We start from the raw sequence: 14,186 nt of genomic DNA on the forward strand, positions 1-14,186 counted from the left end.
AGGGCCCCAGCGCTCAGACAGCACTGGGGGCATCTCCAATTCTGCGAAAGAACTCCCTCCAGCGCCGCCTCCTCTTCCTCAGCAGCATCATCTTCAGCCTCTTCTCCTAGCGGTGGCTTGTAACTTCTAAGTCCTCCGGCCTTGGGCAGAGTAGACTGCGCATGCCCATAGTGCCACGAGAAAATGGCAGCTTGCATAGTATTGTAAGCGGCCATTTTCTCAGGGCCTGTGGGCATGCACAGTCTGCTCTGCCCGAGGCCTAGAAGTAAGAAGACACCGCCGAAAGAAGAGAATGAAGAGGCCGTCCCTGACGAAGATGGAGGCGGCGCTGGAGAGAGTTCTCTCGCAGCATTGGGGCCGCCCCTAGTGCTGTCTGAGTGCGGGGGCCCGCCCCCAGTGCTGCAAGAGAGCTAATTTACATACCGACAAGAACGGGGATTGTAGGCGAACGGCGGCCCGGAGAAGACAACGAAGGGTAGGAGAAGAAAAGCCTTTCTTAAGGCTATTCCGACGTGGTACTTAGGATCCCTTTAAGCTCTCTAAATATAAAATAAATAAAGCGTAATAGTAGAAATCTCCAGAAATCAGCACTTACTTTTGCTTATCTGTTGTGCAGAACCAATCTTAAGGTCACAGTGACACCGCTTCCTTTCTCCCAGTCCTATAATCTAACAGAAAATGATCATTGTACTACATTTCGCCATCACAAATGTATTTTGCAATCTCTTTGTAACCATCGTGTCGCCCTCCGTCTCCCACGGTCCAAGTCCATAATAAATTTGGGCATTCGCAAGACGGATCTTATTAAACACTTTAATTAAAAGGTTTCCTTTTACATTATACTTAAAACAATTACCAAATACAAAACCAGCAGAAGAGTATACATAATAGGTGATGGACGCAGCCCCATCCAAGTGCCTCTCATGCATATAAAAGTCTTGGCAGCCGGATATTTGATCCACGATTAATCAGGGTTGATTTTGGTGCCTGGAAGACTCGGACAGAAATGGCTTTGGCAGTGCTTGATGTATATAACAGGATATAGTATGTGCTGTCTCCACTTGGTCCTTATATAAGTAAGGTCACTTCTTTGGTCAGTTGGACACTCCTTAAGTAAAGAACATATGCCGCTCGTTCGTGGTATTCAGGACCCATCCTCTTGTTGTGCGTCAAACTGTTCGTCATACGACTGAGATGAAAGGAAGGATTCCCATGTGGCAAGGCACTGCGGGGAAGAAGACAGATGTACACATGAAAATTGTATTCGTTCACAGAGGATTGCAAGTGATCTGCTAAAAATGGAAAAGCAGAAAAATGGAAAAGAAGATATATGGATACATATTGTGTACACTCAGACACAAGAGAGGGAACAACATGAATATGCAAAGAAAGGAACATAAAAAGAGAATTTGGTCTGTTTATTACGTCATATACAGAGAGACCTCTGTAAAAGACCACCCACTATCCAGCTTTCTTTTATTATCCATGCTGACCATGTTCTTTGAGATGACCGACACCTAGAAGATGCCACTGCAATGCAATTTTGGGTAAAACGTATAGCAAACAAAAGCCTACAGATGCGTCCACCTTACCTGTGCTCAGATTGGACCAAGACTAGGTTCACATCTGTGTTGAAGTCTCCGCAGACTCCAAGGCAAATACTGTTTAAAATTGGTAGAGATAAAAGTCCAGCAAGGAGTAGAAAATCAAGGGAAACCTGATGGGCACCCGACTGACCCCAATATAGTCTATGGGGTTATGCAGGTGTCCACGGGTGCATTTTTAGCGGACAGGCTACCCATCTTTTGGGGCCCCATACAGACGTGAACGCTAGTGTGAACCTAACATCAGGGGGAAGACCAGGACTACGATACTGACTGAAAAACACAGGGGCAACACGGTGGCTCAGTGGTTAGCACTGCAGTCTTGCAGCACTGGAGTCCTGGGTTCAAATCCCGCCAGGACCAATATCTGCAGGGAGTTTGTATGTTCTCCCCGTGTTAGTGTGGATTTCCTCCCATTCTATAAAGACATACTGATAGGACAAAAATAAATGTACATTGTGAGCCCTATATGGGAATCTATCATAAAAAAAAAAAACAAAAAAAAAAACAACACTTAAAAAGCACAGCCTTGTACACTGTATAGTAGTTCATGATACTGTAGCTCAGCCCAATTCATTTTAGTGGGACTGAGCCACAGATTGCTCATGAGGTCATTGGCCTGAGAGGAGGAAGTGGAGCTCAATATTAAAGTTCCAGATAACCCCTTTAAAGACTCCATTTTCTCCTGTACCACATTCAGTACAATATTGTTACATTCTAGAGAAATCCTTATCAAGCTGCAACACCCTTATCAACCACTGGGTGGCCATATACAGAAGTATAGGATAGACATCTTGTGACAAAGTATTATAAAACCATGCTTTTATCTTTGGTTGTTTCTTTAAGCACAAAATGGGTCACCTTGTACTAAGCATCTCAGAATACGTTGAGCCAAGAGGAAAGGTAAGCAATGATACATCAGTCTACAGTCCACCGGCTCCCATTGTACAAGGAAACTATACCTATGCTTCTTTACTGTGTCCCTCTGCAAGTGTAGCAGATTACTCCATCCTATGTAGTAAGGAAATACACATTCACCCAGCACACATACCTCCCAACTTTTGAAGAACCGAAAGAGGGACAAAATGTGCGGCGCGCGTAGCGCGCCGCGGCAAATTTAGCCCCACCCACTTTTGTGTTGACTCCGCCCACTCGGTAATTTTTCATGTGCCCGCACACAGTATAATCCTCCTACAGTCACCCCCAGACACGTGTCAGCTCCTTCCTTCAGCCGATGTGTGTTCAACTCAGATCTGCGTCCTCTGGACGCAGATCTGAGTTGAAATCGGGACATATCTCCCTCCAACCGGGACCGCGGGACATGTCACCCAAATCGGGACTGTCCCGCGGAAATCGGGACGGTTGGGAGGTATGCAGCACATCCCAAAAGGGACACTCTTGGCATACACTGGGTGCATACGGGCCTATGGTTACGATATCATTTGTGCCACAGGTTTCCCTGGCACATGCAACAAACAAAGAAAAAAAAAAAAAAAAAGAATAATATGTGAACAGAGCCTTGTACAGCAACAAACAAACAAACTAACAAAAAAAAACAAACGTTTAAGACTCATATACTAAAAATAATTTTTTTTATTTTTTTAAAGTAAATAAAGCAACTATACCATTACAGCTTCTACTTTGAGTCAATCATGTAAGCCGACAAAGAGCTTGAGCCTTGCGCCAAAGGTTCTGCAGCTTAAACAGATGAGGAATCCACAGCGAGATTGAAAAGATCAAGCGTCCCGCAGAAAGAAGAATCCGTCACGGAACGGAATTTGGAGCAGATTTTACGGCAGTATCCATCTCAAAAAAAGTTGTGTGTACTAGAAAATGATACCAATAAAAACTACAACTTGCCTTGCAAAAATAGAGGTCCCCAGAGAGTTCAGTCGACCAAAACGTAAAATCCTTTCTTAAAAAAAAAAAAAAAAAAAAAAAAAAAAAAGCTACAGAGAGTATGAAAAAAAGTTGACGAGCTTTAACGCTCCACTTTTTCGACGTCCTTTAAGGGTTAACACAGAGTTTTAGTTGTTCACCATTTACATAATACACCTGCTTTTTGGCCCATTTTAAATTTATAAATGTACCCCCTTATGTATTCCTATGGCCGTGCATCGCTGTGAAGTACCAGACGTCACGGATTTTGTAAAACTACTTTTACAAACACGGTGCTTATTTAGCTACAAAAAAATTCTGTGCTAAGTTAATCAGCGGGTATTAAAATTAAGCATTAACACAAAAAACACTGTGGAAGAGGGTTACGGATGTCAACCATTTATCATTAGGATGTGAATGGCTCTTTACGAGACATCACAATCAGCCAAGATCTTCACTGATTGTAATAACACTAGCTTTTAGACTGATGGCTATGTTCACCCTCTGTCTCCCTTAAACGGTGCTGGAAGATTCGCTTCAAATAGCGCCATTTACCCGGAGGAACAAGGGATTTTGTATCCTTCGAGGCCATGTAATATCAGTCGTCTTATAAAAAAATAAATAAAAAAAAAAAAAAAAAAAAATCAATCAATCATAGTCTTTTCATACTACGTCTGAATTGTCCCGACGAGGTTTTAATTAGGAGGACTTCCCACCAAGAACCTTGTAATTATTAGTAGAGATGAGCAAATAGTGAAATATTCAAGATTCGATATTCGTTTCGAGTAGAGCCTCAATATTCGACTACTCGAATCGAATATCGAACCCTATTATAGTCTATGGGGGGAAAATGCTCGTTTCAGGGGAAACCACTATTCGACTAAAGGAGAGTCACCAAGTCCACGAGTAGCAGGAGGAGAGTGTTGAGGAGGAGCGCTGTGCAGTTAAAGCGCACAGACCCCATAGACTATAACCGGTCCGTGTGCTTGCAGCGCACTGCCCACATGAATGATTTGTGCAGGCGGTGCGTGGCAAGCACACGGACCCCATTATAGTCTATGGGGTCCGTGCACTTTAACTGCACAGCGTTTGCAGTTGCGCTGATATTCCGTTTGGAAGGGGTCCTCCTGCGGACTCCTTCCAGACGGGAGGCAAATGCTAATGTGAACTTACTCCTCCTGCAGAACCAGCATTGATTGGCCGAATGCTGTACAGTATATAGTATTCGGAAAATCAACGCTGGTTCTGAATCGAATCTTTACTGTGAATAGCGATAGTATTCGAACGAGTACGAGTATTTCGAATACCGTAGTATTCGTTCGAATACCTACTCGATCGAATACTACTCGCTCATCTCATATATATATATATATATATATATATATATATATATATATATATATATATATATATATATATATATACACACACACACACACACACACACATACACGATATTTCACACTTTGAGCCATTACTAACATTCATTTCATGATACTGATGAAATATCTGAATTTTACTTGGTAAATGAATAGAACTTAAAGGGATCCTATCATTGGATACTCTTTTTTTCTGACTAAAATGTAGGAATAGCCTTATGAAAGGCCATTCTTCTCCTACCTTTAGATGTCTTCTCTGCGCCGCCGTTTGGTAGAAATCCCAGTTTTCTTTGGTATTTCTCTTGCAGCACTGGGGCCGGGCCCCAGCGCTCAAACAGCACCGGGGGCGTCCCCAATGCTGCGAGAGAACTCATTTACATACAGAAGAAATCTCCAGCGACGCCTCCATCTCCTTCTGGAATGGTCTCTCCCCACGTCATCTTCCGTCCTGTGTTTCCATCTTCTAGGTCTCGGGCAGAGCAAACTGCGCGTGCCTAGAAGATTGAAACCCAGTACAGAAGAAGACACAGGGAGAGGCCATTCCAGAAGAAGACGGAGGCGGCGCTGGAGAGTTCTCTCGCAGCATTGGGGACACCCCCAGTGCTGCGAGAGACCTCATTTGCATACAGAAGAAAACCGGGACTTCTACTGAATGGTGGCGCGGAGAAGAATAGCCTTTCTTAAGGCTATTCCTACGTGTTAGAAAAAAAGGATATCCAATTATAGGATCCCTTTAATTTCACTAAGTGCTCAGTTTTCAGTAATGTCCACTTATTCACTGGAATTCCAGGAGGAATAATAGAGGGATGCGATAACAGAATTACTATGTTAACGCTCCATAATGGTTTCACTGGGGATACAACGGACTAATAAAGAAGAGACCACAGATCCTATTGCCCTACTATACGTATACCAACTTCTGTCTGCAATGCTCAGAGCCGGTAGGACGATCAAGTAGAGGTTGACAATAGAATATAAAGTATCGGGTCTCCAATTGTATCTACTCAGACGTCCCAAATCACAAAACGTACTCCCATGACCTATGGGAACTGAGAAGACCAAGGTAAGTAAGAAAACTTAAGAAGATACATTTCTTTTATCTGGAATTACTGGATGGCTGCCTGCCCAGAAAAAATGTAACATTAGCAAAAATCAGAAGATATGAAATTGTGCACCTTTTAGACAGCCATATTACTAAGACAAATGGCATCAGGCATGTCCAGAAGATTAGATGTGAATTTAATACCATGTACAACGTACAGGATCATTTTTCAGTGGCCTACCCAGAGTGCAACGTAGGAAGTGGACTGAGACTGCCGTATTTCATTAGCCGACTGTCACAATATGGGATGTATCAATGGAGCTCCGTTATAATAAAACACACACAAGCGTCTATATTGTATAGATTACCGATGTGGTCAGTCCATGGGACCGCTCTGTCTACATGGAGGCAGGGAAACTGAATCTGTGAACAGCTTACAGAATGGCTCGGGAGGGTTAACGCGGTAGTACGTCTTACATCTGTACATCATGTACCGTAGTACAGCTGACAAGTACCGGGGCTGTGGGAAGGATTTCTAATAGGTTTTATTCCAGTTAGTCATGAGTTTTCTTTATTGATACAGAGCTTAAAATCCCCTGCAAAGACAAAGTTGTCTTCTTTTGGAGGAGATATTCTGCTTTGGCTTAAATCCCAGTTCATGGCACTTGTCCTATAGAAAACCAGGCATTGATTTATAGAGATCTGTATTCCAAAAGGTGGCACTAGTGCAAGATTTCAGTTTTACACAATAAGAATGTATTTACATTCTCTTAAGGTCTGTAAGACTCTGCACACTGAAAAATGACCTGCAAAGGCTGCAAAGGACCTACAGTACGCCTCCTGACTCCTGATAATACATGGTGTGATACTGCTCTCCCAGGATTCCCCTGTACAACAACTTAAATGGCTGCTACACCATATGCACAAAGTATAGTGTTAAAACCAGAATAGAATTCCAAATAGCGGGATTGGGTCCATTCACAAGGACTTTCTGCCCCCCTGATCACTGGATAAGTGTCTATAACGGGACAACAGTTTTCCTGTACGTGTGATAAACTCTTTGTAGGTCTCTGTTACTTCTGTTTAGTGCGTTTCATAAAATAACTGAGTAGCCTGAAGTTAAAAAGAGTATTCCCCTAGACCAGGGGATAACTTGTATATTGATGGAGATCTGACTACTCAAATCAGAAGAACATGAGACTTTGTCCTGTGTTCTAAATGGAGCATTGGTCAGACTGGTGTGCGCACAACTCCATTCATTTCAATGAGTGCCGGAGGTGACCAAGCGTAAGTATTTGGTCACCTGTGGTTGGTAGAATAGTAAAACAACATTTCTTCCTATCCAATAGTTGGTAGACCCCAGCAGATGCTTCCTTACGGATGGTATTGATGGACACAATACTCCCGGATGCCTGGTGAGACTCCTGGTGTATGTGAGCCATCGGTTGGGGGCGGTTTCTCTGGCCAGCACTCGTCGGTCTCTATCTCCCAGTTTCAGGGGTCTGCCGACTCGGGGCACAGTCCAACAATCACCGTTCACCTTCCACTTCGTAATCACATAGGCCACTGTTGATTTTGGGCAATTCAGTTCGCTTGCTATGTCCCTTAAGGACCGATCATTTCTGTGGTACCCCACAATTACCCCTTTCTCGAAATCGGACAACTCTGCTCTTTGTGGCATCTTGCATGCAACTAAGGCCAATGCCGTTTCCTATTTAACGGCGGAAGGCGTGACGCACATCACGACCGCAGATATCTTCATTTGCATGGGTGTCCAAATACTTATTGGTAGACAATGTATACTACAGCTATCTACAAGGCGCTGTATCTCCATTCTCTATAAATAAAACTTAAAAATTCAATCACTTAATTTTTCATCTCATAACCAAGATAAGATTTTGGGGACCTTGGCTGTTGGTTAATGAATAATGTTGTTGTATGGGTGCGAGAGGGTAAATACATTTTGGCACAACCAAGGACCCCTAAATTCCACTTGGGAATCCCCATACATTACATAGATGTGCAGGTTTCAGTGGCGTCTCTTATCACACTCTCCACGTTTTCTATCTTCCAGGGTCACCCAAGTGTGAACCTGTCCTAAAGGTAATTAACTTCCCCATAGATCGGCACGTATGATAAATTATCTGACAGCTTTTATAAATTATATCATGAATTATCTCCGTCCTGCTATATTTTTACATCACAAGACACAATTAAACGCTGAAGGTAATAATGTCACAGAAGGGAGGTTAACCTTGGGCTAAGTGCGTACTTTCCCCGATCTGCCAGTCTACCGCCATTCAGTTTAATTAGTTCATTTAAGACTGTCTGTTATTCCTAATTAGACGGCCCGCTCCTATTTGGCATGTAATGTATGCTGGTATAAGCACAGACGGACGGAGACAATATAACAATGGGGATTTTAATGAAATATTCTGCGTGTAATATTTAGAAGGAGACTTTTACGCCTTAATTAGGATTTGGCCATTGGTTTTACTGGAGAATTCCCAGAGGCCTTCGAGAATTTCTTTTTTTTTTTTTTTCAGCTGTAGGATTTTTCCTATAGTCTCATTATTAGAGACAGGTGGCCGCGTCTCCAGCTGTGATCAAGTCAGATAAAATGAGGAACACATCTGCTCGCAGCTTTGCGATGCTTAAAGTTTTCTTAGTTGGGAATCAATAGGTTAACCCGATCGAATACGTTTTGCATAAACTGCACTTCATTAATGAAAGTAAGAAAATTTCAATATGGGTCCTGGGAAGTGAACCACTGGAGCGCGAAACGACACAGTACACGGGCCGCCTGCGGTGAATAAAAAGGGTTTCCCCATCTGGGCAAGCTATCCCTCTATCCACAGGGAATAACTTGCAGATCGGTTGACTGCTCTCAGACTCCCATAGAACGGGACATTTTGGTCTTGTATTATGAATGGAGCGCTGGAGTTTGACGAGCATTGTACATCAGCTATCTCCGATAATCTCATTGAAACAAATGGGTGCTGTGGTTGCTGTACGTGGAAAGGTGGGTACAGCTCAGTGGATTTCGGAACTTCAATACAAGTAAATTTGGTCCACAAAAGTGAATGTACACGTGCAGTCGCCTCACCATTGGCAGTGGCTGCTACACTGGTAGCTTAGTTAGATTGAAGACTTTTCCTAAATATATTGCTTTAGTAATGCCGCTTTGTTTTACTGCTATGTGAACTTATTCCCCCCATTGTTTACACAGCATTTCCATAACCACGGACCTGTGTGCTAGGACAAATGACATCACTCACTGCTATGTCAGCTACACTGGTAGCTTCGTTAAATTGAAGACTTTTCCCTAAATACTATATATTGCTTTATTAACGCTGCTTTGTTTTCCTGCTATGTGAACCTATTCCTCCCATTGTTTACACAGCTTTTCCATAACCACGGACCTGTGTGCTAGGACAAGTGACATCACTCTCTGCTCTGTCGGCAGTACAATCAGTTCAGCTAATTGCAGTTTGCTAATACAGCCCAGTCTGTTATTTCTCTATGTAAACACAGATAACACTGAGTCCATTCTCTATAAGCTTGTGCATATTATCTTATCTGCATAAGTCGTGTTCATTAAATGGAGGGAGTGGGGGGGGGGATACAGGAAGTGAGAAGAAGAGACTGCAGGCAGACTGCTGAAACGTTGAGATGGGAAAACCCCCTTTATAGTAATGTGGTCACTGAAAGGGGGCATTTAACAAAGACCATAAAATTGTCATAAAAAACCAGAACGTCTAGAGGGGCTATTTTCTCAATGAATATGACTAGAGTGCATAGTAAAGGGAGCTAAAAATTTTGCCTAGTTAAACGGGTGGTCGCTACAAAGGGGCGGAACCTACAAAGAGGCGGTCTCTTCACCGACTATAGATGAGTTAAAACTTCTCCACAAGACCACCTCCTTATACACTATATCTGTATTATTCCCTTAGAACAATACACAGATGGTTACAATAAAGAAGGATTTTTCAGTATGGTGATTTGTAGGCGACAATTTCATGGTTTTATTCTTGAATAGTTTCCACTGAGCACTTTTCTGCCGTGTTAGTAAAAACAATTCGCTAAGACACGGCTTATTTCACGCTATAATAAAAAATAAAAGAAAACTACTTAAAAAAGGAGCGAAACCCCACTGAATGCCGAAAATTCAATATCGAAAAGACATTTACAAAAGAGCAAATTTTAGGCTACGGTGTGTAGAGTGCTACTTGGCCTAAATTGTCCGGCTTTTTATTTGCAATCATTCATTAAAGCGAGGACAGAGTCAGAAAAGAAAATCGGGTATTCATTATTTTATTTCTCTCTCCATTACGGGCTATCAACAAGACAATGAACAATCTCAGGTTGGCCATCTCTTATACTCCATTTACAGGAGAGGTCATGTAAAAGCACAAAACGCAAAATAAAAAAATAAGAAAACTTATAGATAAAGGAAAGCTATTAACGAAATGCGGCAGTTGTATTACTTAGCCCCCATTATAAAACAGAAGACTAATGAATCACATTACCTCTTCATAATGGCTGATCCTGCTATCTGCCATGGTTAGACACGTCGCTTTTAAGTCCGTCCGCATGTTTTTTTTCCATCGCTCCCAGTCGGCTTTCAGAGCATTATTGGCACATTCTACTTTATCTTCAAGTTTTTCAATCTCTTCCTTCAGCTGCAAGAAAAGTATATACAATTTACCGGTATATAAAAATACAGGTAACAAATAAAAAAACAGGAAGGTAAATAAGAGCAACAGAATGAGACAGGGCCAAGCTGCAGTGCCAGGCACAGCCACACTTGTCTGGATGTCACTGTGTACAGTGCTGCAGTGAAAGGGTTGTGGTGCTCCTGGGAGCTCTGCTGTCCAACTGATATGTTGGGGTTATGGACTCCCATTAAATGGGTTACAATTAGAGATGAGCGAGTACTATTCGAAACTCCCGTTTCGAATAGCACACACCCATAGGAATGAATGGATGCAGCCGGTATGCAGGGGGTTAAGCGGCCAGGCGCCGGCAAAGTCTGCCTGCCGGCCGCTTCCATTCATTCTTATGGGTGAGTGCTATTCGGAACGGCCGTTTCGAATAGTACTCGTCCCTGCCTGGCAGTGGTCTGATTGCTGAGACCCCATTGATAATGAGAACTGTTTATAGGGAATGGCGGTGAGCATGTGCACTGCTGAGCCATTCGATCCCTATGGTACTGAAACATATAGCCCAGTGCTATACTAGTCTATTTTCGGAATTGCCATAAACATAGAATGAAACAATAGTGGACATGCTCCCCTGCCATACCATTCAAACATGGGGAATGCTCAAGATTGCTGGAGTCCCCAACAGTAAGACTGATCAAGTGATAAATTGTCCTTTTGGGAAACCTCTTTTAAAGGGATTCTATCATTAAAATCACATTTTTTCCTCGATCACACGTAGGAATAGCTTTAAGAGAGGCTATTCTTCACTACCTTTAGATGTCTTCTCCACGCTGCTGTTCGGTAGCAATCACAGTTTTCGTCTGTATGCAAATGAGTTCTCTCGCAGCACTGGGGGCGTCCCCAATGCTGCAAGAGAAATCTCCAGCACCGCCTCCATCTGATTGCCAAAGGGTTGCCATATCTGTTGCATCATGTTTTCTGCTTCATCAAAACTGATGGACATTGGCATGTTAGGCAAGAAACGGAGAACAAACGCCGTTCAACCATTGCTGGAGGAGCACAAACTGGTGCCGGTAGAGTTATGGTCTGGTGAATGTTTTCATGCCATTACCTGGGCCCAATCAACCATATGAACAGATTTGGGTATGAATCCATCGTTGCAGATCCTATACACCTCTATGTGCCATTTGCCTTCCAACAAGACAATGTGACATTCACACGGCTACAAATATCCAACAGTGGCTGGAAGAGCGTGACTAGGCCTTTCCTATTCTTCCCTAGCCCCTAATTCCAAAGACGTGAACCCAAGTGAGAATCTGTGGAACCATCTCCATCATTGTGTTTTCTCTGTGGTTCCTCCATCCCCCACACACGTAGTATATACTACAGACAGCATGGCACACAACAATTCACTCACACACACACACACACACACACACACACAATAAAACATCAAACACGAAAAAAGTCATTTTTTGCTAAGAGATGTCAAACCCTTTTAGGATATGCTAGCAAGTGAAAGCTAACATTATTTCCTACAGCTCAGCAATATATTATCATCTTTTGTTACACACATCCGAGCCATTCTATCCCAAAATGAGGGCCATCTGCATCTGTTGTCTACAAATACACATATGAGAAAAAAAAAAAAAAAAATCTTTGAGCTATTTGCCATCCCATGGGTGAAAACAGCCCGAAATTTACTCACAGATTGTGTTTTCCCGAATAGGAGAGTGAACCTGGCACACAGTAAGGCTCTGCGCATTAGGTTGGCATCTGTAATTGTTTAGCAATTGGACAGACTGATCGCATTTGTGATATACAGATTTAGAATAGCGGTCTCTGAAGGGAGAAAGGTTTGCAAAGCGATAATTTAATATCAAGGATCTGGTTGCAAATATTGAACAAGAGCATCCACAAACGTAGGTATTCTAAATTACTGATGGTTTCTAACAAGGTACAGGACACATTGCAGGAGGAGCGGGTGGATGGGACAGAATCTCCGTGGTAAAGCTTAGATTAAGCATTGCTAGTGGGAACGTTACTGCCTGTTTTCTATTAAAAGGAAGTTAGGTAGGTTAATAAAGTATATTACTAAAAAGGTCACCAAACACCCCTTACTCAGTTACAAAATTAAAATAGGCATTTGCAAAACCTCTGAAGTTGCCCTGTAGTCTAAGAATAATGTCTAGGCATGCGCAGGCGGACCTCGGGCAGAGCAGATTGCGCATGCCCGTGGCCATTTTCTTGTAGTCGCTTATCCCAGCTTACTGTGTAAGCGGCCACAAGAAAATGGCCGCTTACACTAGTTTACTGTGTAGGTGGCCACAGGAAAATTGCTGAGGGCATGCGCAGTCGGCTCTGCCCAAGGCCCGACTGCGCATGCCTAGAAGTTTGAAGCTAGTGCCAGAAGAAGACGAGGAGAGAGGCGTTCCAGGTGAAAATAGAGGAGGCGCTGGATATTTCTCTCGCAGCATTGGGGACGCCCCCAGTGCTGTTTGAATGCTGGGACCGCCCCCAGTGCTGTAAGAGAACTCATTTGCATACCGAAGAACACCGGGATTTCTACGGAACAGCGGCGTGGAGAAGAATAGCCTTTCTTAAGGCTATTCCTACGTGTTAGTGAGAAAAAAAAATTGACTTTAATGGTAGAATCCCTTTCAAGGCTCATAATTATTGGATTTTTACAAAGATATAATGGGGTGCTCTATGCAAACAGATCAGTAAACAAGGTGCCCATAACTGTTCTTGCACACGGATCCTCAGCTACGTCTGCCGAGGATTAGATAACATGTATGACAACTAAGGCTAGGTTTACATCTAAGTTCGGGTTTCCGCTCAGGGTGGACTGCTTGGGGACCCCCAAACAGAAATCTAATATGCTTATAAAAGTGGATACCCATGGAAACCCACAGACCTCAGACTATAATGGGGTCCATGTGGTTTCTGCCCGAAAAGGGCTAAAAATGCGGGGAGAAAAGCGCTGCTTGCAGTTTTTCATGCCGAGTGGGGAACGGATTCCCCGAATGTAGTAAAAGCGCTGGTGTGAACCCAGCGTGAGCTATTGTTCAAGTGAAGATAGGAAAGCACAAAGCAACAACTAGCATCCGAAATCTGATCTGCGAACTACACAACTACAATATCCGTATCCAACAATGACGAATACAAGGCTGATGCCGCTGGACAACATCTGGAAAGCCAAAACTTCAGTGACGGCGAATAATGAGGCGGCCAGGAAAGATGTAACAGTCATAATATGAAAGACGGAAAGAAAGAGGGCAGCTGAAGACTTGGGAGTTAAGGATCAAAAAACATCAAATCGACTTTCTTCACAAAAAAACATCAAACACCCGATAGGCTGCTCTGCACGTCCTCAGAAAGTAGTCCAAACGTATTACCGTCAGGACGCCGTTTATTGAACTCGGCGCTCATGAATTTCTAATAAGAATGGAAAATTCAAAGACACTTTTTAATTTGAAATTCCAGCCAGTGACGTCAGCACCAAGATCATTGCATTAATAGGAGTATGTATAATCCACGATTTCTTCACTCACTTATATTGTCCAGGTATTCGGCTTGTCACTGGGCTCAGGAACAGTCTACAAACCCCAATTACACG

General features: G+C 43.0%; 1 protein-coding gene across 1 annotated transcript in view; it reads right to left on the reverse strand.

Moving 5' to 3' along the window:
• Positions 1–832: 832 nt before the first annotated feature.
• The window catches only part of SNX7 (sorting nexin 7), a 48,019-nt gene continuing 34,665 nt past the window's right edge, over positions 833–14,186 (reverse strand). The window contains exons 8-9 of the mRNA XM_075287276.1: positions 10,433–10,585; positions 833–1,225 (exon numbers count right to left, since the gene is read on the reverse strand). Coding sequence (XP_075143377.1) covers positions 1,145–1,225; positions 10,433–10,585 — 234 coding nt within the window. The 3' untranslated portion in view covers positions 833–1,144. The remainder of the gene's footprint in view (positions 1,226–10,432; positions 10,586–14,186) is intronic.

This window comes from Leptodactylus fuscus, chromosome 9 (assembly GCF_031893055.1).
Source record: "Leptodactylus fuscus isolate aLepFus1 chromosome 9, aLepFus1.hap2, whole genome shotgun sequence".
NCBI lineage: Eukaryota > Metazoa > Chordata > Amphibia > Anura > Leptodactylidae > Leptodactylus > Leptodactylus fuscus.